Raw genomic sequence first — 21,851 nt, forward strand, 5'->3', positions numbered from 1 at the left:
TTATGTGAGGTCCCTGCCATTGCTTTGGGTGTAACTCTGTGTTCCTGGAGGTACCTGAGCTCAGCCAGTGCTCAGCCAGCTGGTGGCTGTTGGTGTGGTGGGACTCGTCCCACAGGATGTCATCCTGCCTTGGCCTGAGCCCATTCCTGCCCTGCCTGTGGCACCCTGTGGCACGTGAGGGTCACTGTGGAGAGCAGAGCTGTGGCAACTTGTGGCACGTGAGGGTCACTGTGGAGAGCAGAGGACAGTGGGGACAGCCCGGAGCTGTGAAATGGGTGTCCAGCAGAACCTTGTGCCTTTTGTCTCTGCCAGGATGGATGAGCTCAAGCAGCAGTGTCAGAGAGTTCCTGAAGCTGCCTTGATCCTGCTGGCACTGAGCAACCTGCACTTAAACTGCAGCTGTGAGGCAACTTAATACCACAGGGAAGTGCTTTAACTCCTGGTGAGAACTACCTGCATCGCTTCACTCCCAGGCAGAGTAAAAAGGGCCACTCTGAAGTGCTGTGAAGCTGCTGCAGTGCTGCCATCCTCCATCCCCTTCACCTCCTGAGCCCATTCTGGGTGGGCTCTGCCTTCTCTGGTTGCCAGAGGTGCTTTTGCTTTCCTGTGTCACATTAAAGCCATGCAAATAGTTTCTATAGCAACAGGTATCTTTGCTTAGCTCTGACGCAAAATCCTGAAAGGTCTTTCTCATTCTGTCTTCATCCAGTTCTGATTTTTCATTTTATCAACTCTTTTTGAAGATAAAGGGCAAATTAATTCTGCTCTGTTTCAGGAGTTAACTTGCAGCACAGGTGACTGTTCAGTTTCAAGAGCCCACTGAAGTTTTTACACCAGGAACTGAACTTTGAGCTGAAGGAGAAATCAGCTGCAATAATCTAGAGAGCACCCTGACTGTACAAAACATGAAATCAAACTGGTGAAGAAGGCAGTGTGGCCTAGTAGGAAGAGTGAAAGAATGGGAAAAGGGGCAAAAATTTGTCCCCAGCTTTGCTTCTGGCCTGGTTAGTCTGAGGCTGTTTCCCCTTCTATCCTTTCAGCTCTGTTAAATTCTCCATAACACATGCTGCAGGATACAGGGTGAGCTTGTCAGCTGTTGCTGCTATTGCAAGTGGAAAAACTGGGGAAAAAAATGTCAAAAACCCACCCCTGACAAGTTTAGATAAAATGGTGTTGCCCCCCTGCACAAGGTGCTTGAGCCTCTGCCAGAGAAGAGTCTCCTGTGTAATTACTGCAAACAACTGCTGCAGTGGGACACAGGCAGGAGCAGCTGTGCAAAGATGCTCTGCTCACTCTGCTTTTGTCAGCACGGGGCTGGGGTTCCAAAGGGGGAGGAATAGGGATGGGCAGGCTTCAAGCTATGCTGATTCTAAGGGAGAGAGGCTTGTGAAGTGTGAGCAGGAGGGACTGGAGCAGAGTAGGAGTGAATGGCCACTCAGCTCCATGGCCATTTACTGAGGTGGTGGCCTCCAGCCTCACACTTTTTCCCTGTGTGTCCTTGCATGACCTGGCACTTCTGGGGGAATTTTTGGAGGGGCCTAACACTGAGCTGGTTTCTTCCTTTGTGGACCTTTCTTCTCAAGGAGTGACTGGTGCTGACAAAACCAGCACATCTTGCTGCAGGCACAACTGCAGGTGTTGTCTGTGGCCCAGCTGCAACTTGCTGTTAATATTAAATAAATGCAAGGTGCGAAAATGGCAAGACCACTATAAATAAGAAGTGTGAAGCACCCCACAGCTCTGTGGCTGCATTCTTTATGTGCAGATCTGTTTTCTTCCCTCTAAAACTCCTTTGGCCGTGAGGTGGCATTGCCCACACTGCTGAGACTGGGCTGTGGCGTAAGAGGGGATGTGCAAGAAGGGTGGGTGACCTTTGTGTTCCTGTTTGACTGCTTTGGCCAAGAGAAGGATGCAGGATGCCTTTTGCTCCTGGAGTTGCCTGTGTGGTACTGCTGAGGTCACTTAAACTTCTCTTTGGCTGAGCTGTCTCCATGATACAACAGAGCTGCGAGAGAAAGTTTGTAAGGATCTACTAATATATATTTTATAGGTTAATTAGTGTGTGTATGCATCTATATGCACATGGATATGAGGCTTCATGAGTGAAGTACCTTCTGCTGTAGCTCTGGCCCTGCTCTGTGTCACACATTGCCACAACTCTTAATGAGAATTTGGCCATTTCTGGCTGTTCTGAACAATCTGCTTTACAAGTGCACTGACGTAAATCCATATCTGACATCGGGCTCTGATATGCTCCTGGCAAGGCTGGTGTGAGCTGAGCTGGGGGTCTAATAACAGCAGCAGTCATTCTGGAGATGCTTTGTGGATCTGTTTGGCTTTTGTTTTAATAACTCTGGCCACAGCAGCAGGTTTTGTGCAACCACCATTTGCCTTTCTGCTGTGGACATGGCCCGGCTGCAGAGTGCTGCAGGAGGGAGCTCAGAACCCAGACAGCTGCTCTGCCTCCCCTTCCCTCTCCTGTGATCCTGGTCAGATCCTCTGTTTCGGATTCTCCCTTTTCCTGGCTGAATTCATAATTACACAACTGCATGATGCTGCCCATGTAACCAAAACCCTCTCCAGCAGTGCTTGGTGTAAACCAGACCCTGAAATTTGAAGAACACAATCTTGTGCCTTTACAGAGTTGTTCCCTGGCCTTTTTCATGCCCCCTACTCCTGCTCTCTGACCCAATCCAAAGCCTTCTGGGATTCATCCTGGCTGCCTTGCAGGTTGCCAGCCCTTCTCAGGAGAGAACGCACGTCGCAGGCAGAACGTCTTGTGCACAGTTTCCAGGGTTACCTGTGTAGTGCTGATAGCAAGCAGGAAATTAAAATGCTCTGTGATGATGATCCCTTATCGACAGCAGATGGTGGCCATTAGCTGGACGTACGTGTCAGGGGAAAGCACCAAGGCAAGCAGAGCAGACACAGCTGTTGGACTTGTGTCACCCCCCCTGCAGGTGCCCCGTGGCACATGGAGGGCAGTTCCTGAGTGCCCTGGTCTGGCTGTGGTGTGTGGGGCTCTGCTTTCCTGGAAGTTACTCCAAGGAGTCAGCGTGGCTTCCAGCAGAACTTGTTTGCAGAGCTCCTTGTCCTCGTTATCAGCCCATCTGTACAGCTGGTTCTCTCCTGCAAGTTTCTCCCTCATATACAACTTTCTCTCTTGTTCTGTAAAAGACCTGGTTTCTCAGCTTGGGACCATTCTACTTTTAAGCTCTTTCAGCATGGTCCTGGTGCCTGCAACCTTTGTGGAGACTGATGGGCTGTAACCTGTGCCAGGATTGTCTGGGAACTTGTCAAGGGACTGCTAAAAGTGGAAAATCAACTGAGGATCCGTTCTGCTGAGCTCTGAGATTACCCAAGTGTCATATTGTATGTTCCTTTTCTTACTGAGCTGCTTCTTCTCTGTTCTGTCTCTGTGGGGTTTCTCTACCTCAATTTTCTGCTAACTCTGAGGTGCAGAATTAGGCTGGAGTGTGGATATGCCTGCCTGTTTCAGATCAGGACAGCAAATCTCTCCCCAGATGTGTCTCTGACTTCTGTGTGTACCTGAACAGCTGCTGCCTGGCATGCTACAGGGTGAAATAAGAATATTTTATTTGCATGCAAAGCCTTCTTGGAGATAGTGATGCTGGTGTTGAAGTTTTGGAGGACCCACTGTGATGGCTTAGCTTTGCTCTGACCTCGGGCTCGGCTTTGCTTGTGGAAGCACCAGTGGAAGCCCACTTTTGAGACGTGCTCTCTCTGTCAGCTGTAGGCTTAATTGCTCTTAAGATGTCAGTAATTCTGCAAAGACCAGACCTGTTCTAACCTGTGCTCAAGCTATTAATTAAATAAAACACTCCAGGCTGACTTCTGGCACAGCACGTAGGGAGTCTGACACTGTGGCAAATCGTATGCAAACCAAAACGTGCTTGTGATGTTACTCCTTACTTCCCTCCCAGACCTTAACCCTAAAATCCGTAGCCCTGAGAGAGATGTGCCCTTGCTACAAGCTTTCTCAGGCTGTGAGAGCCTGCCGTGCTTTTTGTGTTCATTTTCACTGCAATTGTTTAATTTCAGATGTCCTGAACGACGCCATCTTTGATGAAGACCATGATGAGATGGTAATTGTGAAGGACATAGACATGTTCTCATTGTGTGAGCATCACCTCGTTCCATTTGTTGGAAAGGTAACTCTCCCTCACAGAACAAATGCGGGAATGCACAATAAAAGACCTTAAGTACATGTAGAAGACTTTGTAGCTGTAGCTATAAAGCTTTTAAGGCTGTAAGTACTTGCTGCTTACAGCTATGGTTCTCGAAGTTTAATCTTCAGAGTACAAATAAGGAAGGCCTCCTTAATGTGAGGTTTTATTTGAATTTGAGCTCCTGAAATATAATGCTCAACCTTTCCTAGTCTAAGCAATCTAATGGTTTCTGACATTTCATATCAAAGCTCTTCTTCACGAAGCAGCAGTGAGCCTTGAGGGCAGACATCTCGATATTAAACCAGCTCACTTTGCACACTGGCTCTGTCATGGATTTAACTCCTGGCTCAGAGCTATCCAGTGCACGTTCATCTCTGAAACCCCCTGTGAGTGGAACAAACTCATTAGCAGCCCTGCCTTAATTATCCCTGCCGAGTCGAGGAGAGAGTGGCCAAAACTGGCTATGCTTAATAGGGGAGTCCTGTGAAAAGGGCTGGTGTTCCAGAGAGTGTTGGAATTGTAATGCCAACAACTTTAAGAAAATAAAATTCTCCAGTTAACCACTGTAGAGGTGATGAAGAGTTCTGGGTGGGAGCTGCACGTTTCAGCCTCTTCACTTCCTTATCAGCACAGAAGGATGGAGCTTAGCCTGATCCATCTGTTACCACAGAGTGCTCACAGGTCCAAGAGCAGCACGTGTTTCTGTTGTCTACAAAATCCAGTCAGTGCCACATATGTTCCAAGCAAATTGTCTCCCAAAAATAAAACACACGAACAGAAACCAGCTGTTTATTTAGTTGAATCAGTTCAGTTTTGTCAGTTTTCTTTTCTTGCTGTTAGTGTTTTATACTGGAAAACAGGATAACCTCGTTTTCTGTGCAAACTTTCTGTTGTGCCTGTTATTCTTGGTTGTGTGCACTGTGTTTATTCTCCCCGTTACTCCTGTGGCAATGCGTGCATTTTTTTCTACATCCAGCTCTTTTTGTGTGGTATGGAGAAATCTCCTCACAAACACTGACTCAGTCCTGCTAAATGAGTTGGTATGTCTCTAAATATTCAGAGTAACCATTGCCCTGCTGGGTGCACCAAACAGGCTGTAAACACTGACCTGTAGGTCTTGCATTTGCAGTTCTATCTTAAAGGAAATCAAGAAATCTGAAAAAAAATATGGGGAACAGGATTCAAAGCTTATTTCTAAGTCGTGTCTCTCCCTTTGTCTGAAATGTTTCATGTCTTTTCAGGTGTCAGTGGGTTGATTACCCGACAGAAGGGGTAGGAATGAGCAAGTTAGCCAGGTAATCAGGTGCACTGCGGTACCTCTACTGCAGGTAGAGCAGCACAGGATTCTGAGATGGGGCCTCCAGGCAAAGCCAGAATCCCCCACTGACACTCCCCTGCTGTATCTTGGCTAATTTTTCAAGTCTCTGGTACAGTGGCACAAGTACTGGTTTATAATCTGTTATTAATGTAAACCCACTGGAATTCAGTAGCCTGCATGGCTTTCTAAAAACAAGGAGCTAAATGTCCTTCCCTTCATATCTGAGCACTTCTCTGCTAAACTTCTTCCAATTTAGTTCAAGTACATGTTCAGCAAATCCATATTTGAGCAGGATGGAAGCTGAGTTAATCATCAGTCATCTATGGTACTAGAACAAGAAAAAAAATCAAATCAGGAAGTGCAGCCTGATTTTTGGTGGCAAAGTACTTCTTGCCATCAGAACTTTCACTAGAAGTAAAGCACAGTCCCTTTTCCTTCTGCTCCCTAAATCCATTTGAGGTCTTGAGAGAAAAGCATGTTTATTTAGACAAATAGTGCTGTGCTGAGTAATAGACTGCCTTTGTACCCAAATGCAGCAGTGTTCTGTAGCATTCCTGAGACTTGGAACATAAGCCTTGACTCCTGAAGAGCTGTGACTTTTCTTCCCCTCAGAAATACTCACCTACTCTTCACCAGGACCTCATGAGGCATTCACAGTCTCAGCTCCACAATTCCCCAGGCTTGCATGGTGCCATGTTCCTCCCATGTGCTGAGACTTCTGGGCTGTCCCAGAGTCGGTTCTGGGGCAAATGTACATCTCATTGCTGGTGCATGAGTTTCATACACCCTTGGAAATGTGGTTTTGCTGCTGCTAATGGTTGTTTTCCCCTGTCTAGGTACACATTGGTTATCTCCCCAACAAACAAGTGCTTGGCCTCAGCAAGCTTGCTAGGTAAGTGTTCTAATGAAAGTGATGCTAATTTGTAGAAAGGATTCCAGGCTGTGCTAACTGTGCTAATCTTTTTAAGCTCCTCTCCCTCTAAAGCTCAGCCCACTTTGTGTCCTGGATTTGGATTTAGACCAAACCTCAGCATTGGTTTTTTTTGTGGAGAGGACAGATAAGTCTTGGAGCTATTTATTAATTCACACCAGTGGCTGCAGTAGAACCCTAAGGGTTTTGTAGGTTCATGTTCTAAGGCAGGCCACAGAAACCAGTGAGAATTTCCAGCTGTTTACTACTTGGGTCTAGACTGACTCATAAGAACAAAAATCTGAAACTTCCAAACAGTAAATGAACACAATTTATGGATATAAATTGAATCTAAAGCTTTCATATCTTAGCTGACTCTTCAGATAAATTTGGCATTTCTTTCTTTCACTGAAGACATGCTGAGAATGCTGTAGGGTAGATTTTATAGATAAAGTTCAGCCTAAGAAATAAAGTAATTGTGAAACACTTGAGAAATCCATTTGTTATGTAAAATAGCTTTTTTCCTCAGCAAGTGCCCTTGGGTCAGTTGCTGCACTGACTCCTTAGTAAGTGACACTTTCTAGTGCTGGTGAGGAAGAGGATGGTAGATCCCGTCAATAAGCAGATTATTTGGGATCAGAGTGGAAGGGTTCCTTTTTGAGAAACAAATCTAAAGATTTGGCTGCAGTTTAGAAAGACCCACATAGGTTTTGCTTATGCTTTCCCTGAAAGGTCTGTTAATCCTGCTGCAGTTCCACTAACACTAAAGAGAATTAGCCCTGCAAATCTGCCTGCCTGCTGGGTTTCCTTAGCAGGTAAGAAACGTGTAGGATATGACAGCAAAATGTTCCAAAGGGAGCCAGATCTGTTCTGTGCTCTGCTTGCACAACAGGGAGTTGGGTTTGGAAGTGGAAGGATACTTGGAGGTTGGATCTTTGCTGTGTGACCTCGTACTGCAGGGAGGCATCTCCCTGTCCCCAGCAGGGCTCATAGGAGTGGACTTTGCTCTGATTAAAAGGCTGAAAAGAGGCTGTTCAACGTGTAAAATTTTTTCTGCGTGTTTTTTTGCGGCTGTACAGAGCTGCTGGAATTGTAGGCTGGGGTTCTGAGCTGTCAGAACTGCAGTTACTGAGCAAGAGGCTTCGCCTTCGGTAGTTGCTCATGCTTGGGGATGTGTGTTGGCATCCCATGGCTTGTGTTGAGTGTTGGGTGGGTCTTTAAGTGGTGCAGGGCTGGGGGTGTTGTTTTGTTGTTGTTTGTTGGAGTTGTGAAGAGGATCCATCCTTCCTGAAGAGACTGTCCTTAGCAGCACGTGGTTTCATTTCTGCAGGGCTCCCATGCAGGACTAAGGATCCCATCTGAAATATGCGTCCACTGGCTTGTGCTTGCTCTGGTCTCTATTTATCTCTTGACTGCAGTTGTAAAAAGGAGCTCAAAATGGTTTTCAGTGATATATGTTTTTTTTTTTTTATGCAAGTAGCAACGTGGTGCCGGAAATGTACAATTTTCCTGCTATTTATCCTCAGTATGGAAACCTGCATCAGTATGTGCAAGGCTTCCTGCACTGTGCTCAAAGGTTAAATCTTGCCTCTCTTTAAAGTGAGGCTAAAACTCCCGTATACTGCAATAATGAAAAGATTAGATTCTTGTATAACAAAATGTTCTCACTTTTGAGTGCTTGCCATGAAGAGGCTGGTGGGCTGAATCGTGCCTCCCTGTCGTGCCCTATATAATGCAGCCAGTGTTCCAGCAAAGGTTTGTGAGGCTGTTGGTGCTCTAGGCCTAATCCTTCATAATAGGATTAGTCCAATGTGGTGAGTTTCTGTAGTTGTGGATGACCTGCATTCAGTAAACAAACATCTTTCTCTGGATTTTAAGCTCAGGCTTGAAAATGCTCTTTCAAATAACTGTTTTTACATAAACACCTTGTTAGGACTTCTTCTATGCAGTATCTGAGCATCAGCATGTTTCCTGTCCATACAGTTAATCTAAATATTGGGCTGCTTTGTTTTATGCTATAACACAACCATTTCATTGCTGGAGGGGAGTTTGTGCATTTAATTCTCTCTCCAAAACAGCAGGAGAGTCTCATTGTCAGGGATGATTCTTGTAAGTGATGCCTCAGGCTGCCAGCCAGTGTCTGGCTTTTGTCTGATGTCACCAGACAGGTATCAAAGCTTGCAATAGCAGCTCCTTTTTGTGGCCACTTGAAGTGTAATTAAGCATTTGAGGTCAGCATGAACAACCCCTGGAGTTACAGAGCAGTTATATGGATTTTCTTAAATGTGTGGATTCTAGAACTGTCAGTAAGTGTCACTTGCACTGCCCACCAATGGCTTAAATTTGAAGTCGTGTTGGAGGGGACCATTAAGGTGATCCCTGCACTGAAGTGTGAAGGATGGGGTGAGATATTGTGCCAGTTTGGCCAAATTCAGAAATACATCCTCTGAGAGAAGGCAGGTTACAAACCACTGTTCCCCCACCAGCCTCAGGAAAAATTAAATTTTCCTTGAAGGAAAGTGAAAGAGATAAAAACTATTTATCTAACAAGCACATGGGAAAAGGACAATAATGCTAAATAATAAAATCTCTCACTGTGGAGGAAAAACCTGGGAAAGTGTCAGAGTCCTCCCTTTGGTCTCCTCAGAGCTGGGGCTTGGGCCAGGGCCAGGCCCTCTGTGCCCGGTGGAAAGTCCTCCCAATGTGCTCTGATATTGAAGCAGTCCAGTAGAAAAGGGAGAAAATCCGAAATTCCAGGGAAGGAAAAAAGTTCGACTCTCAGTCTCTCTCTGGAGAAGAAGAAGCTGAACAACTGGCCAAAAGCTGACTGGAAAGCAGCAAGCTGGGTGCCTCCTCCCTCCCCTGCTGCAGCTGGAAAAAAGTCTCTATCTCTGTGTGACCTTGAACAAGCTGCAAACTGCTTTGAAAAAGTTTTGCTCAGTTTTTCCTTCCCCCTCTCAGGCTCAGTTTAAAGGCATAAAAAGGCACAAAAAAAAATTTCTGGGCATAGGGCAGTGATATGGGATACACATCATAAGGCGACCCCAAGACAGATATGGGTGGAGAGATTCTGTTTTAAATAAAACCAATCCTGTCTCATTGTTCTTAGCTAAATTTGTGGCTAAATGCAAGAATCCAAAACATTTCTTGCTCAATTTCAGCAGCCTCCTGGGAATCCATTATCTGAATTGTCATTAAGGCAACATTTGGTCTAGTCTGAAGCACAGGGAGATGTTCAGGAATTAGGGTTCAGGGACGTGAATTCTCCCAAAACTGTGTGATGCAGGTGGGTGGGCACACAAGGAATTCCAAACCCCAGAGGAGAAGTGATTGGTTTGCCCTAAAATAGTCCTTGGGGCTACAGGTGGGGGGAACCTGTCACTCAACACAGTGATGTTCCAAGGGAGGAATGCCAGCCTGGGGCGTGGCCATGGATTTCCAGGAAGGACATGGGGCAAAACAGTGGGTTCTTCTGGTAGCATCAAATTAATTGTGAAGATCAGTCAGTGGCCAGCTGGAAATAACTCTAATACTGTCTTTTTCCTTTCTCCTTTAGGATTGTGGAAATATACAGTAGAAGATTACAAGGTAAACATGAAGTTTTGGGGTTTGTTTTGTGCACTCCTCTCCTGGTCAGTGCAGGGGGCTGGAAATTGGGGGTGGACTAGAGATGTGGAGTTTGAGTTGAGAAAAACAGGTGAGAAAAACACTTTTTGAAGAGGTCTATTTCACTTGGCCCTTGCATTCCCAGTGAAGGGTGACATCTACCTAGGAATGTAGATGGAGGCTGGAACTGATTCTGAGGATAAATGTGCTACCAGGTAGAGCTGCCAGGAATAACTAAACTAATTGGATGCTGCTGGGGATGAACTCTCCTACAGAGATTCAGAGAGATGCCTTCAGGAATTCTTGTCTGAGGCAATGAAGCAACAGCTGCCTCCTTTCCCTGAGAAGGGGAGGAAGCTGCAGGGTCCAAAGCCTTGGGTTGGGCTGAGCCTGCTGCCTTTGTCCTGTGGTTAAATTTGGCCTGTTCTTGGCAAGAGAAGTCTCAGTGACCACCAGGCTGGTGAATAGAGGGTGCTAGAGCAGGAAGTAAAGCTTTGCAGGACAAAGCTCACTTTTTATCTCTATTTCCTTTCCTTAAGAAGAGAAATTGGGCGCGTGGAATAAATGGTGCAGCAGTAATGCTGGGAACAAACACATTAAAAACTGAAACAGGACAGAGAGGCAAGAAAATCTAACTGCAAAATAGGAAATGGAGGAGCTGCTAGAACAAACTGTGTTTGGAGAGATGGAATGCAAAATGGCTGCAAATATAAACAGGAAAGTAAAAGGTCTGTTCCGGGATACAAATGGAAGATAGGATGGAGGGGGCTGGGCACAACCTGGTCTAGTGGAAGGTGTCCCTGCCCACGGTGGGGGGGTCGGAACAAGATGAGCTTTAATGTCCCTTCCAACCCAAATCATTCTGGGATTCTGGGAGTCTGAATTCCCTGTTGTTCCCTCAGTCCAGGAACGCCTTACCAAACAAATTGCAGTCGCCATCACAGAAGCCTTACAGCCCGCCGGGGTTGGCGTCGTCGTGGAAGCGACGTAAGTGATCCCAGGTGTTCCATGGGTGGGATCCCAACTCTGTGTGATCCCAGGTGTTCCATGGGTGGGATCCCGGCTCTGTGTGATCCCAGGTGTTCCATGGGTGGGATCCCAGGTGTTCCATGGGTGGGATCCCGGCTCTGTGTGATCCCAGGTGTTCCATGCAGTGAAGGGTGACATCTACCTAGGAATGTAGATGGAGGCTGGAACTGATTCTGAGGATAAATGTGCTACCAGGTAGAGCTGCCAGGAATAACTAAACTAATTGGATGCTGCTGGGGATGAACTCTCCTACAGAGATTCAGAGAGATGCCTTCAGGAATTCTTGTCTGAGGCAATGAAGCAACAGCTGCCTCCTTTCCCTGAGAAGGGGAGGAAGCTGCAGGGTCCAAAGCCTTGGGTTGGGCTGAGCCTGCTGCCTTTGTCCTGTGGTTAAATTTGGCCTGTTCTTGGCAAGAGAAGTCTCAGTGACCACCAGGCTGGTGAATAGAGGGTGCTAGAGCAGGAAGTAAAGCTTTGCAGGACAAAGCTCACTTTTTATCTCTATTTCCTTTCCTTAAGAAGAGAAATTGGGCGCGTGGAATAAATGGTGCAGCAGTAATGCTGGGAACAAACACATTAAAAACTGAAACAGGACAGAGAGGCAAGAAAATCTAACTGCAAAATAGGAAATGGAGGAGCTGCTAGAACAAACTGTGTTTGGAGAGATGGAATGCAAAATGGCTGCAAATATAAACAGGAAAGTAAAAGGTCTGTTCCGGGATACAAATGGAAGATAGGATGGAGGGGGCTGGGCACAACCTGGTCTAGTGGAAGGTGTCCCTGCCCACGGTGGGGGGGTCGGAACAAGATGAGCTTTAATGTCCCTTCCAACCCAAATCATTCTGGGATTCTGGGAGTCTGAATTCCCTGTTGTTCCCTCAGTCCAGGAACGCCTTACCAAACAAATTGCAGTCGCCATCACAGAAGCCTTACAGCCCGCCGGGGTTGGCGTCGTCGTGGAAGCGACGTAAGTGATCCCAGGTGTTCCATGGGTGGGATCCCAACTCTGTGTGATCCCAGGTGTTCCATGGGTGGGATCCCGGCTCTGTGTGATCCCAGGTGTTCCATGGGTGGGATCCCAGGTGTTCCATGGGTGGGATCCCGGCTCTGTGTGATCCCAGGTGTTCCATGAGTGGGATCCCAGCTCTGTGTGATCCCAGGTGTTCCATGAGTGGGATCCTGGCTCCGTGGGATCCCGGCTCTGTGCTGCAGAGCTGGTGCATGTTGCCCCTTTGGCTGTGGTAGCTGTGTGCTGTGCTTGGTTATCAGGCAGAGAGAGTAGTAATAGCAACAATAATAATAATAACAACAACAAACCTATTAATAAAAATATTTCTAGTAGTAATAAAAAATTAATAATCCTGATGTGCTGAAGAGATTTAAAATGGTGCTGCCTGATCCTCTGTGGAGAAGTGGCAGTGAGGAGCTGTCCCAGCTGCACTGGATCCATGCCCTCCCCCTGTGCTCCTTCTGCCTCCTTGAGAAGTGCAGAGCTTGGGACTAGCAACAGGCATGTCTCTGTGATCAGGATGCACCTTGGGAAGGTGGGATTTTCCTGGGATCAGAGCAGAGAAGGCAGCACTCAATGGCTGAGAATGTGACTCTCTTCCACAGCTGAGGTGCTGCAGATGCCCTTTCTGGATGTGGAGGTTTTGTTACCCTCCCAGAATTGAATGTGACCGTGCAAGAAACATCTCTCCCCAAGGGATTGCTCCTTTCTCAGGAGTGTTCCTGATGCACTGACTCCCCTCTCGTTTCTCCTAGGCATATGTGTATGGTAATGCGTGGGGTACAGAAAATGAACAGTAAAACAGTAACCAGCACAATGTTGGGGGTATTCCGGGAAGATCCAAAGACCCGTGAAGAATTCCTGACGCTCATCAGGAGCTGAAAGTGTGTTACCCTCTGGATGCACTCTGGATTGTTCTGTCCCGTGTCACTGTCTGTCCTTGTTCCCACATCCCAATTCTGAACTAAATCGTTGTGAAGTGTTGTCATAGTCTGTGTGCAGTGAAAGGCTTCTGGTGGCAAATGGAAAAGGTAGGGATGAGGGAGGCTCCTCCTGGATTTCCACTGATGCTGATGTCATGGAGTTCCAAGCTAAAAATAGGGGTTTGGAAATGCTTTTCCATCCATAGTGCAGAATATCCAATTGTCAGGAGAGAAGAGGGGCTTGGGAGCGAAATGGATATTTATGAAATAGTTGTGTTTATTAGAATAAATGTGGAGCAGCACAGGAAACACCTGAAAGGATGTGGATCTTTGTAGGACTGGGATTGTCCCGAATTATTTGACTATGTTTTATTGCAAGTCCTGCACTGGCTATTTCAGTACCTGGATATGTGTGTTATACCTCTGAGTTGTTACCTCTGGTGTGTTTCATATTCTTGCTAGCATTAACTTCCTTTTTTGTGTATTTTTTTGTTTGAGAAATGTGTAAACTCCATTTTTCCTATCCTCTTAACAGGCAGGGAATTAACTTCTGAATTATTTGGGGCACAGCCCTGTCTCAGTACAAAGGGGTTTATGCCCCTTTTTCTCTGTGCCTCAGAATGTCTGACCACTTGAACTATCAGTTTCTTACTGTTTTTAAGGAAACTTTAACAGAGGAGAGGAAAAAACCCTGCAGAGTCTGCAGAGTACTGAGGTATCCAAAGAGGTTTTGAATGATACTTATATCTTGAGCTTTCCTTCTTGGATTTCCGTGGGTTAGACTGAAAAGCTGAAATTAGTCTGATAATGTGAAAGTGAAGCCTTCCAAGCATTCTAAGGTTTCCATTTCCAATGTTGGACCAAAGGTGAGCATGAAATGCTGAGCACAGCACATGGTACCTCCCCTCCCTGCTGACAGGTTGGGTCATTTCAGGGCAGAGTAACCTGGAATGACAACAGCTCGTTTCGTAAGAGCAGCTGACAAAAGCATTTCCAGGGCCACCAGAATGAATCAAACCACATTTTTCTCTGCGTATGTGGCAACCTCTGTAAGTGGCAGAATTGGTACAAGAAGTTTCAGTCCAGCTGGACTTGGCTGAACTTCTGCTTTGTTACCATTTTAATGGGTGTTTTGTAACTCTTAATTGGGAAAAGATGAGGCACAAATGAAAACCACCCTCCTCACACCGAGCTTGCAAAACAAATGTCAACCAGGGGGTTGGATGCCCACAGGTTCCCAGGGCTCTCTCTGCTTTGCTGGATATCAATCCAAGATGTCCTGTACACGAATCTCAAGGGCAGTTCCTGGTCTGGCCAGCTCCATCTCACCAACATTCCTCCCTCTTGCTCCAGCCCATGTTGGAAACAAAATGAAAATCATGTCTGTTCAGATTGGGCCTAAGGAACTTTTTCAAGGAGAACAAGCTCATGGGTTTAATTACACTAATTTTACTTTGATGACCTTCACAGCATTATTGGAAAAATCTTTTATACCATCCTCTGTCCTGGATTCTGTAGGGTTAGGTGCTGTAACAGTGCTTGTCACTGGTGTAAACAAGCTGTGCTGCACATTGCTAAACCAGACCTACTCCACGGCATTTGTTTTCCTGAAATCGCCACTTTTCACTTCAGTGTGTTACAAATGCCCAGCTGAAAAGCCTTAAACCTTTCTTGCCTGAAATTGGCAGTAAACCTCTCTTTTTAGCTCAACTGGAAGGAGATTTTGAGGACCAAAGGGGCTCATGCCAGTACACTTATTTCTCTTTCCTTGCTTTAGTTTGGAAATTAAGTCTCTGTAAAACGCTCTCTTGCTCCTGAGGTACCAAAAAAGTTGTGTTTTAACCACTTATCTATTCAGGATAAAGTTCACCTTGCATCACCACTGTTTTTTATTTCCCTGTGACCTGTAGTCCTTAAAACATACCTCTCTCTACTTGTGGCCTTGGATTTTGTTCCCATTTTTGTTGTTGTAAGTCTCGGCGTGTTTTTTGGAACGTCAGTCTTGTTCAAATACACGAGCTTTAACTACACCCCGTGTGTAAATATGTATAGGATGTACAGCCCCTGTTGTATTGCACACCAGTCCATTGTCTCTGAAACATTAAAGCACAGTGTTATCCTTGGGAGTGGGAGCATCCTTGGGGCACTCCCAGGTGATGGCACTGCACAAGGAGAGGGCACGAGCTCCCTCTCCTCAGGTGGAGATGGTTTCTGTCCTTGTGGATGAGGGGTTGGGTTGCTCCTCTGGGCTGGGTGTTGCTGTTGTCCACGGGGGAGTCCCCAGATGGTGACTGGGAAGGAAAAAACCTCCAGGATTTCGTGTCACCTTCTTCTTGCTGCTCCTTGGAGCCAGAGGCATTAAGAGCAAACACATTGGAGCCGGTATGGTGGGTGGCAGTGGCTTCTCCTGGCATTGAGCTTGGAGGGTTCCACAGTCCTCTTGTGCCCTTCTTGAGCTGTCCTGGAGACCTTGAATTGGCCTGAGGGGACACCTGGTTCCTGGCCGATGCTCCAATTAACTTGAACAAATAAATCCCAGGAGCAGCTGTGACAAGAGACTTCGAAGGTGAAGAAGTCAGGGTTGGGTCACCCCTTTGGGTGCAGGGTGGGCAGGCTGGCTTAAAGACATCCCTGCTGTCCTCCAGCCTCTCAGGAAGCAGATATTGCTGAGATTCAGGGGGGAAAAAATATAAAATGCATGGATCTCAGTCTCCTGAGGAGCAGCACAGCCCAAGTCAGAGGGCAGGGGGACTGCAGGGGCTGCCTGTGGCTGTGTCAGGAAGGGAGAAGGGATGATGAATGAAGGCCCCTCCAGCCCTTGGTGTCTTTTTTATCCAAATGGTCCAAACTATTTGGAAATAACCCTCCTGGGAAGCCCCAGGAGCATTGGCAAGACCTGTCCTTGTGGTGAGGCTGAGTTCTGTCTTTCTCACAGCTGTGTATTCAAGCTGGTGCTTGTGGTGGGAAATGGTCTGTTTGGGAAAACAGGCACTTCTGCAAGAAATTATCTATTCCCTGCCTTTTTTTTTTAGGTGTGGGATTTGGAAGGAGCCTCACTGGTTTTGTGATCATGGGAAAATCTGTTTTCATTGGGGTGAAAAAATATTCCGCTTCAAACTGTTTATAGCTTAAAAAAAACCCCCAAAAACCTGAAACAAAAAACTAAAACAGAAGGACCAATCCCTGTTCAATAAGGGGACATCCTCCCACCCCTGACCTGCCCCATTTCCCAGGATTCCACCTGATTTATCATGTGCTCCATTCCTTTCCTGGTGCTCTCCAGTGGTATGTGTTGCTTATCAATTTTATTTTCTCAAGGGTCCCCCATATGAGCAGCTTCTTTGAGGCTTTTTCTATCCCTGTGGTTACTTTGGGTGTCTCCCATCACCTCCTGCCCCTTTGCTGTGGAGTGACCAGTCCATAAACCCCTGTGCCATATCCAGCCGGGTCCTGGGCTCTTTGGTCCTCCCTCCCTGTGTTCAGGTTTATCATGGAATCATTAAGGTTGGAAAAGCCCTCCCTGACCACTGAGTCCAACAGTTATCCCAGCACTGCCAAGCCCACCAGGATGCTTTGGTTCAGGCAACTTCCTCTAGCTGTGGACCCCAAATTAGGCTCTTTCTAGACAATAATCTGCCTTCTGACTGAGTGGCTGCGTGCAAGGGCTGGGATCATCTCAGAGGTTTCCTGCAGCCTTCACAACCTTTCACACCTTGGAGAGTTGCTTAATGAGCTCTAACAGCTCCTCACCTGCCCCTGGTTCCTGCACTGTTGGAGTTGGGAAAGAGCCTTAATCAGCTGTGCTCTTTGAGCCTTGGCCAAGCCCTTATGTGCAGCTCCTGGAAACAACTTCTAGGAAAAGCTTTGCCTTCCAGTTGTTTTTAAAGTTACACTCATGATTTAGGAGTTGAGGGGACATAAAACATTAAAGCTGTTGTTAGTAAGTCTTGGCCTGGGAGGGACAGAAAATAAATCACAGAAGAAAAGAAATTTTGCTAAAATACACAAATAATAGAATCACAAGGAATTTATTTGTAGTTTTTAACAACTTTATGTTGTGTTTTTGGTGTCGGGGCACTGCAGGGCTGGTTTTGGCAGGTGAACTGTACCATGTTCCCTCTGTTTGCTCTGCTTCTCCACGCCAGGATTGCAACAGCGAAGCAAAGGTGACAAACCTGCTGTAAGAGGGATCAACCCCACTGCACAGGCCTGAAAATGATTTTAAAAGTGCCAAGGCAAAACACAGTGGTGCTGCTTTGGCCTGGCGTGTGTGGATGCCACGGAGGGAGTCATTCCTGGACCCCCTGACCAGGGGCTGTGGGAAGGTGTCCGTGCTTCTGCTCCCTCCTGCCCCAGCTGTGGCTGCCTTCCACCAGGGAAGCCATAGCTCATCCTGCAGCTGGCATTTCTTTCTCTCCCTTGTCCTGGAACAAGGCATGGACCTGCTGGAGAGCTGCGGGAATGCCTGGAGAAGGTGACAGTCACTGCTCCAGCCAGGACATGCTGCAGTGCTTCAGTGTGCAGGAAAAAGGCAAAATTTCAGGATGCAGTCACTGGAACAGGCTCCCCAAGGAAGTGGTCACAGCACCAATCCTGCCAGGGCTGAAGAAGCATTTGGACAAGGCTCTCAGGGACGCACAGGGTGGGGTTGTTGGGGTGTCTGTGCAGGGCCAGGAGTGGGACTCAGTGATCCTTGTGGGTCCCTTGCAGCTCAGGACATTCTGTGATCTGTGTAGGGTGCCAGCCCTTGGCTATGGGGAGCCGAACTGGCACAGCCCCGGGTGCCAGCCCTGGGCTCCGGGGGGCTGCACCCCAGGTTTGTGCTCATCTTCTCCAGCCTCTTTTCCATTGCTCTTCACCGGGGGAGAGCAACTGGGAGGGAAATGGGTCTTGGTGCTGGAGGAGAGAAAGAGAGGGACGGAAAAGGTTTTGTAGGGAAGCAGCAGTGGGAGGGAGGGAGGGAGGGAGGAAGAGCTGGCAGGAGGTTTGCAAAGGCTCTGCTCCAGCTGGGGATGCCCAGAGGGGCCGGAGGCTCGGCTGGTCCCGGCTCCGCAGCGCCGGCCCGGGGACGCGCAGTCTGTGGCTCCCTCTGCTGAGCCCGGCCCCGAGCTCTGCTCGCCGCAGGAGGAGCGGGGGCTGGAAATGCTTTCTCGGGAGGCCCAGGGATCACCCCGATGCCAGGCGGGGGGCGTGGGGGGGGGAGAGGGGCACCCAGACCTTCCACTGCATCCCACTGCCGGGTGATGCTGCAAGCACCCACCTGTACTGCTTCTTCACAAGGATGGGGATGGAGCTGGTTTGTCCAAAAGCAGAGACTACCTGCCAGGATGAGGTATTTAAAAATTATTATTTTTTAAATTTGCTACTTTTCTTTAGGAAAGTGGGGATTTTAGCTGAGCTGGACCACATCTCCTCTGACCAGGTTGTTAGGGGGGTATTTTCATAGAGAAAAGAGGGAAAATCATAGAAACACAGAATGGTTTTGGTTGCAAGGGACCTTAAAGATCTTGTTCCAACCCCCTCCACTAGACCAGGTTGCCCCAAGCCCCATCCAACCTGGCCTTGGACACTTCCAGAGATGGGGCAGCCACAGCTTCTCTGGGCAGCCTGTGCCAGGGCCTCACCACCTTCTGAGTAAAGAATTTCTTCCTTCCACTTAAATCTCTCCTCTTTCAGTTTGAAACGGTTCCCCTGCTGTTCTGCTCCTGCAGGCACCAGCTCTGCCTGTGCTGGGCTTTGGATGAAGCCATGGGGAGCTCCAGGGATGTCAGGTACACAGGCTGATCCCATGCCAGGACCCTTTGTCCAGAAGGACCACCCAGCCCTGCCACTTCCAGCGCCCCACACAAGCGATGCTGCGGCCCCAAGGTGCCCATTCCAGGTGCACATTCCCGAGCCCTTTGCTGATCCCAGCTAAAAGCAGCTCCCTGGTGGTGACAGTGGCCACGCTGAGTGAAGTGGTCACGCTGCTGGCCTGGGCTGCCAGTGCAGGGCTGCCAGGAGCAGCTGGTTGTTTGTACATCCTGGGAGCGTGTTCCTGGCTGGCAGCCAGGCCAGCGGCATCACCCGGCCTCTCCCGCGCAGCCGCAGCCAGCAGACGTGGGGAATTAATTATTCCTTGATCCCGAGGAGCTCTGCTGGAAAATCCCTCTCCATCTTGCATAAAGACTTCCCCGCAGTGGGAAATCCCTGCCTGCTGCTGCTGATAGGTTTTTCCCTGGGACATTCCCCTCGCTGTTAAATACAAGGAATTTGTACCCACACCGGGAGCCAGGGTCAGGTAGAAGGGACTGGATCATCCCCTTGGAGGGGGCACTTGCCTGGCTCCAGGGCTGGGGCTGCTTTTCCATCACCTTTTGGAATAGGTAGACAAGGAAAAGATCATGTTAACAAATCTAGGGTTATCCAGCTCCTGCTGGGATCACGACAGCCCAGCAGCTGCTGAAACAGTGGCCACCAGCTCCTGGCTTTGCTCCTGGCAGGACATGGGCTGCAGCCTCTGCTGGGCAGGAGAAGGGGACCTGATTTCCCTGGGCTGGACAGGGCTCAGGCGTGGTGTAACCCGGGTGCACTGCTTGGTAAAGCCTTTAGTGTCCGGAATGGATTCATCCAATGGCTCCCAGCAGCATGGAAATTATTTCTTTTCCTCCTGCTTTTCCTTTTTAAAGCCTCTTTCCTTTTGCCAGCCAGTAGGACCCACAGACTCTCCCTAACACGTGGCTGCCACGGACTTTCCTTGGAGCCTTTTCAGCCCCTCCTCCAGTTTTCCATCCCAGTTTTTTTTGCCTTTTTCTTTCCACTCTCTGTTAGTGCAACAACCCCGCGCTGTGAGACCCAGACAGCAGCACAGGGACCTGGAAAGGCAAACTGTTTATGGAAGGAAATGGGTTTTTTTGGGATTCAGGTTTGTCTGAGCTGTGCCAGGAGGCCAACTCCTGATGAGTGCAGGGAGCCGTGGCCAGTGGGCCATGGATGTGGATGCTCTCATGGACAGGGAAATTCAGGTGGGACTGAACATCATGGCAAGTATTTCCCTCCTGAGGTAGCCCTGCCCGGGATACTCAGGAGCATCCTAAATAGAGCTTGAGGACACTATTTTGGGGTCTTGGCCCTATGGGCATTTGGGGAGCTCACCAGGAACCTCATCCCAGGAGAAGCAGTAGATGGTGTTCAAACAACCTGAAGAACCCCGTGTTTGCAAGTTCTGCTCCTCATGGGGGACTTGAGCCACCCCAATGCCTGTGGAGGGACAGAGAGCAGGGTCCAGGACACGCAGGTCTCTGGAGAGCATCCCTGGACCTGAATGCAGGATGAGGCAGAGCTTGGACTGGCTGAGAAGAGCCTGCAGAGCTGGGCTTGATCAGCCTGGAGATGTGGAGGCTCAGTCTGAGAAAATATGGAAAAACCAGGGGCAGAAGGTGCTGCCCTTGGCACTTCCTGCAGCAGAGTATCCACGGGAAGTGGCAATGCCAACTCTTGAGTATCCTTCCCTGCTTCCTCCAACCCGAGGAGGGTCTCAAATGTGCAGGTTTTAAGCCCAGAAAGAACCCAACCTTAAAATTCCACCCCAAAAGTCTCCACACACACGCTGAGGCTCTGTGCCAAGCCAGCTCCTCCGTTTGCCTCTGCAGCCTCCGAGCTGCTCCAGCCACAATTCCTGCCGATTTCCAAGGAATATCCTGTATCTAAACAGCTCCTGGGGCGTGGGCATCCCAAAGGGACAGTGAAGCAGCTGTGTGGGGAATGCCAGGGATTTTGGAAGCTCTGCCACGGTCTTTAAATAAAGATCCCCAACCCCCTGTGGAACTGTGCTGCTCCTCCCCTCTCACCCACGGGATGAACATCTATTGAATTCCAATTTTTTTTTTGCGTTAAGGAGTCCGAAGCCGCCTGCCAAAAAGGGGATAAATAAGGAGGCGCCACACCCCAGTGTTACAAAACCTTGTATTAATCATCTCCCTTCACTTTCAATATAGCGCGGATATGAAATATAGCCATGGTTCCTAGTTACACGGGAGGAAATGAGTAATAAATACATCGGAGCAAGTGGAAATCACGAGGGTGTTTCACTGGGAACAACATTGGAAAACTGTACACTTGCAAAGACCGGCATCTCCAAACATTAGTATTTCTTTATATCGGGAAGCTTTTACATGTAACAAACATGCTATTGCCATATATGACCAAAAAAAGAAATTAAAATTTAAAAAATAGGCATTGCTCGGCAACATTAACTAGGCAAAAATAGTTCTTTTGTGCACTAACTTTGTACAGAAAAAACCAGGACAAAAGGCATGCATGGACAAGGAGAGGCTGCCCGGGAACGGCATGCAACAGAAGAGAGGTCAAAGCTCTTTAAAGTCAGCTTACAATAGGCATAAATACATCAGGGTTATATATATTAATAAGGGAGGAAGTATTCTGTTTAACATTATTAACATTCCTGTTTTTTTATGTATCTTTTTTTTTTTTTCTTCCTATTCCTCCCAGAGGAATACACATTCACCTTTAAGTAAAGATAAAGGAATACAAAAAATAAAACTCACTTTGCAAACTCTGATGACTCGTATAAAATCAACTTTAGTGTTATCGTCGCTGTGTGCAAATTATAGACGTCTGCGGGACCCATTTTCCATCAGGCACATTCCGAAAGCCAAACCTGGGGCACGGCCGCGCCCCCGACATGGAGAAAGGTGACAACAGAAATCGCTTCCCTAAGTGCTGACCCAACTCGGCACCGCTCGATCACAGTTTGGGATTCTCCTGCTGGACGCTGCCCGGGCTCGACCCCCCGAACCCCTCCGAGGGTTTTGCGGAGCTGAGCAGAGGCAGAGCCCAGCTCCCGCCCAGCCGAGCTCGGGGCTCG

The 21,851-nt window shown here is 48.1% G+C and overlaps 1 protein-coding gene and 1 long non-coding RNA gene across 2 annotated transcripts; both read left to right on the plus strand.

Moving 5' to 3' along the window:
- Window positions 1-313: 313 nt before the first annotated feature.
- On the plus strand, window positions 314-15,015 carry GCH1 (GTP cyclohydrolase 1). The gene is made up of 6 exons (XM_008637356.2): window positions 314-401; window positions 4,063-4,172; window positions 6,345-6,400; window positions 9,975-10,006; window positions 10,927-11,011; window positions 12,818-15,015. Exons 1-6 carry the CDS (start codon window positions 314-316, stop codon window positions 12,942-12,944), a joined length of 498 nt encoding a protein of 165 aa, XP_008635578.2. The 3' UTR covers window positions 12,945-15,015.
- LOC108447812 lies at window positions 11,018-12,334 on the plus strand. The gene is made up of 2 exons (XR_001863507.1): window positions 11,018-11,165; window positions 12,035-12,334. It is a non-coding gene; the product is annotated as an uncharacterized LOC108447812 (long non-coding RNA).
- Window positions 15,016-21,851: the final 6,836 nt, after the last annotated feature.

Source organism: Corvus brachyrhynchos, unplaced genomic scaffold (assembly GCF_000691975.1).
Source record: "Corvus brachyrhynchos isolate BGI_N302 unplaced genomic scaffold, ASM69197v1 scaffold245, whole genome shotgun sequence".
Lineage (NCBI taxonomy): Eukaryota > Metazoa > Chordata > Aves > Passeriformes > Corvidae > Corvus > Corvus brachyrhynchos.

Excerpts from the sequence above, each read along its gene's own strand:
- GCH1 (XM_008637356.2), top strand. The coding sequence starts at position 314 with ATGGATGAGCTCAAGCAGCAGTGTCAGAGAGTTCCTGAAGCTGCCTTG. Across the intron at positions 4,173-6,344 it reads TCGTTCCATTTGTTGGAAAG|GTACACATTGGTTATCTCCC; the intron begins GTAACTCTCCCT and ends TCCCCTGTCTAG. Across the intron at positions 10,007-10,926 it reads ATACAGTAGAAGATTACAAG|TCCAGGAACGCCTTACCAAA; the intron begins GTAAACATGAAG and ends TTGTTCCCTCAG.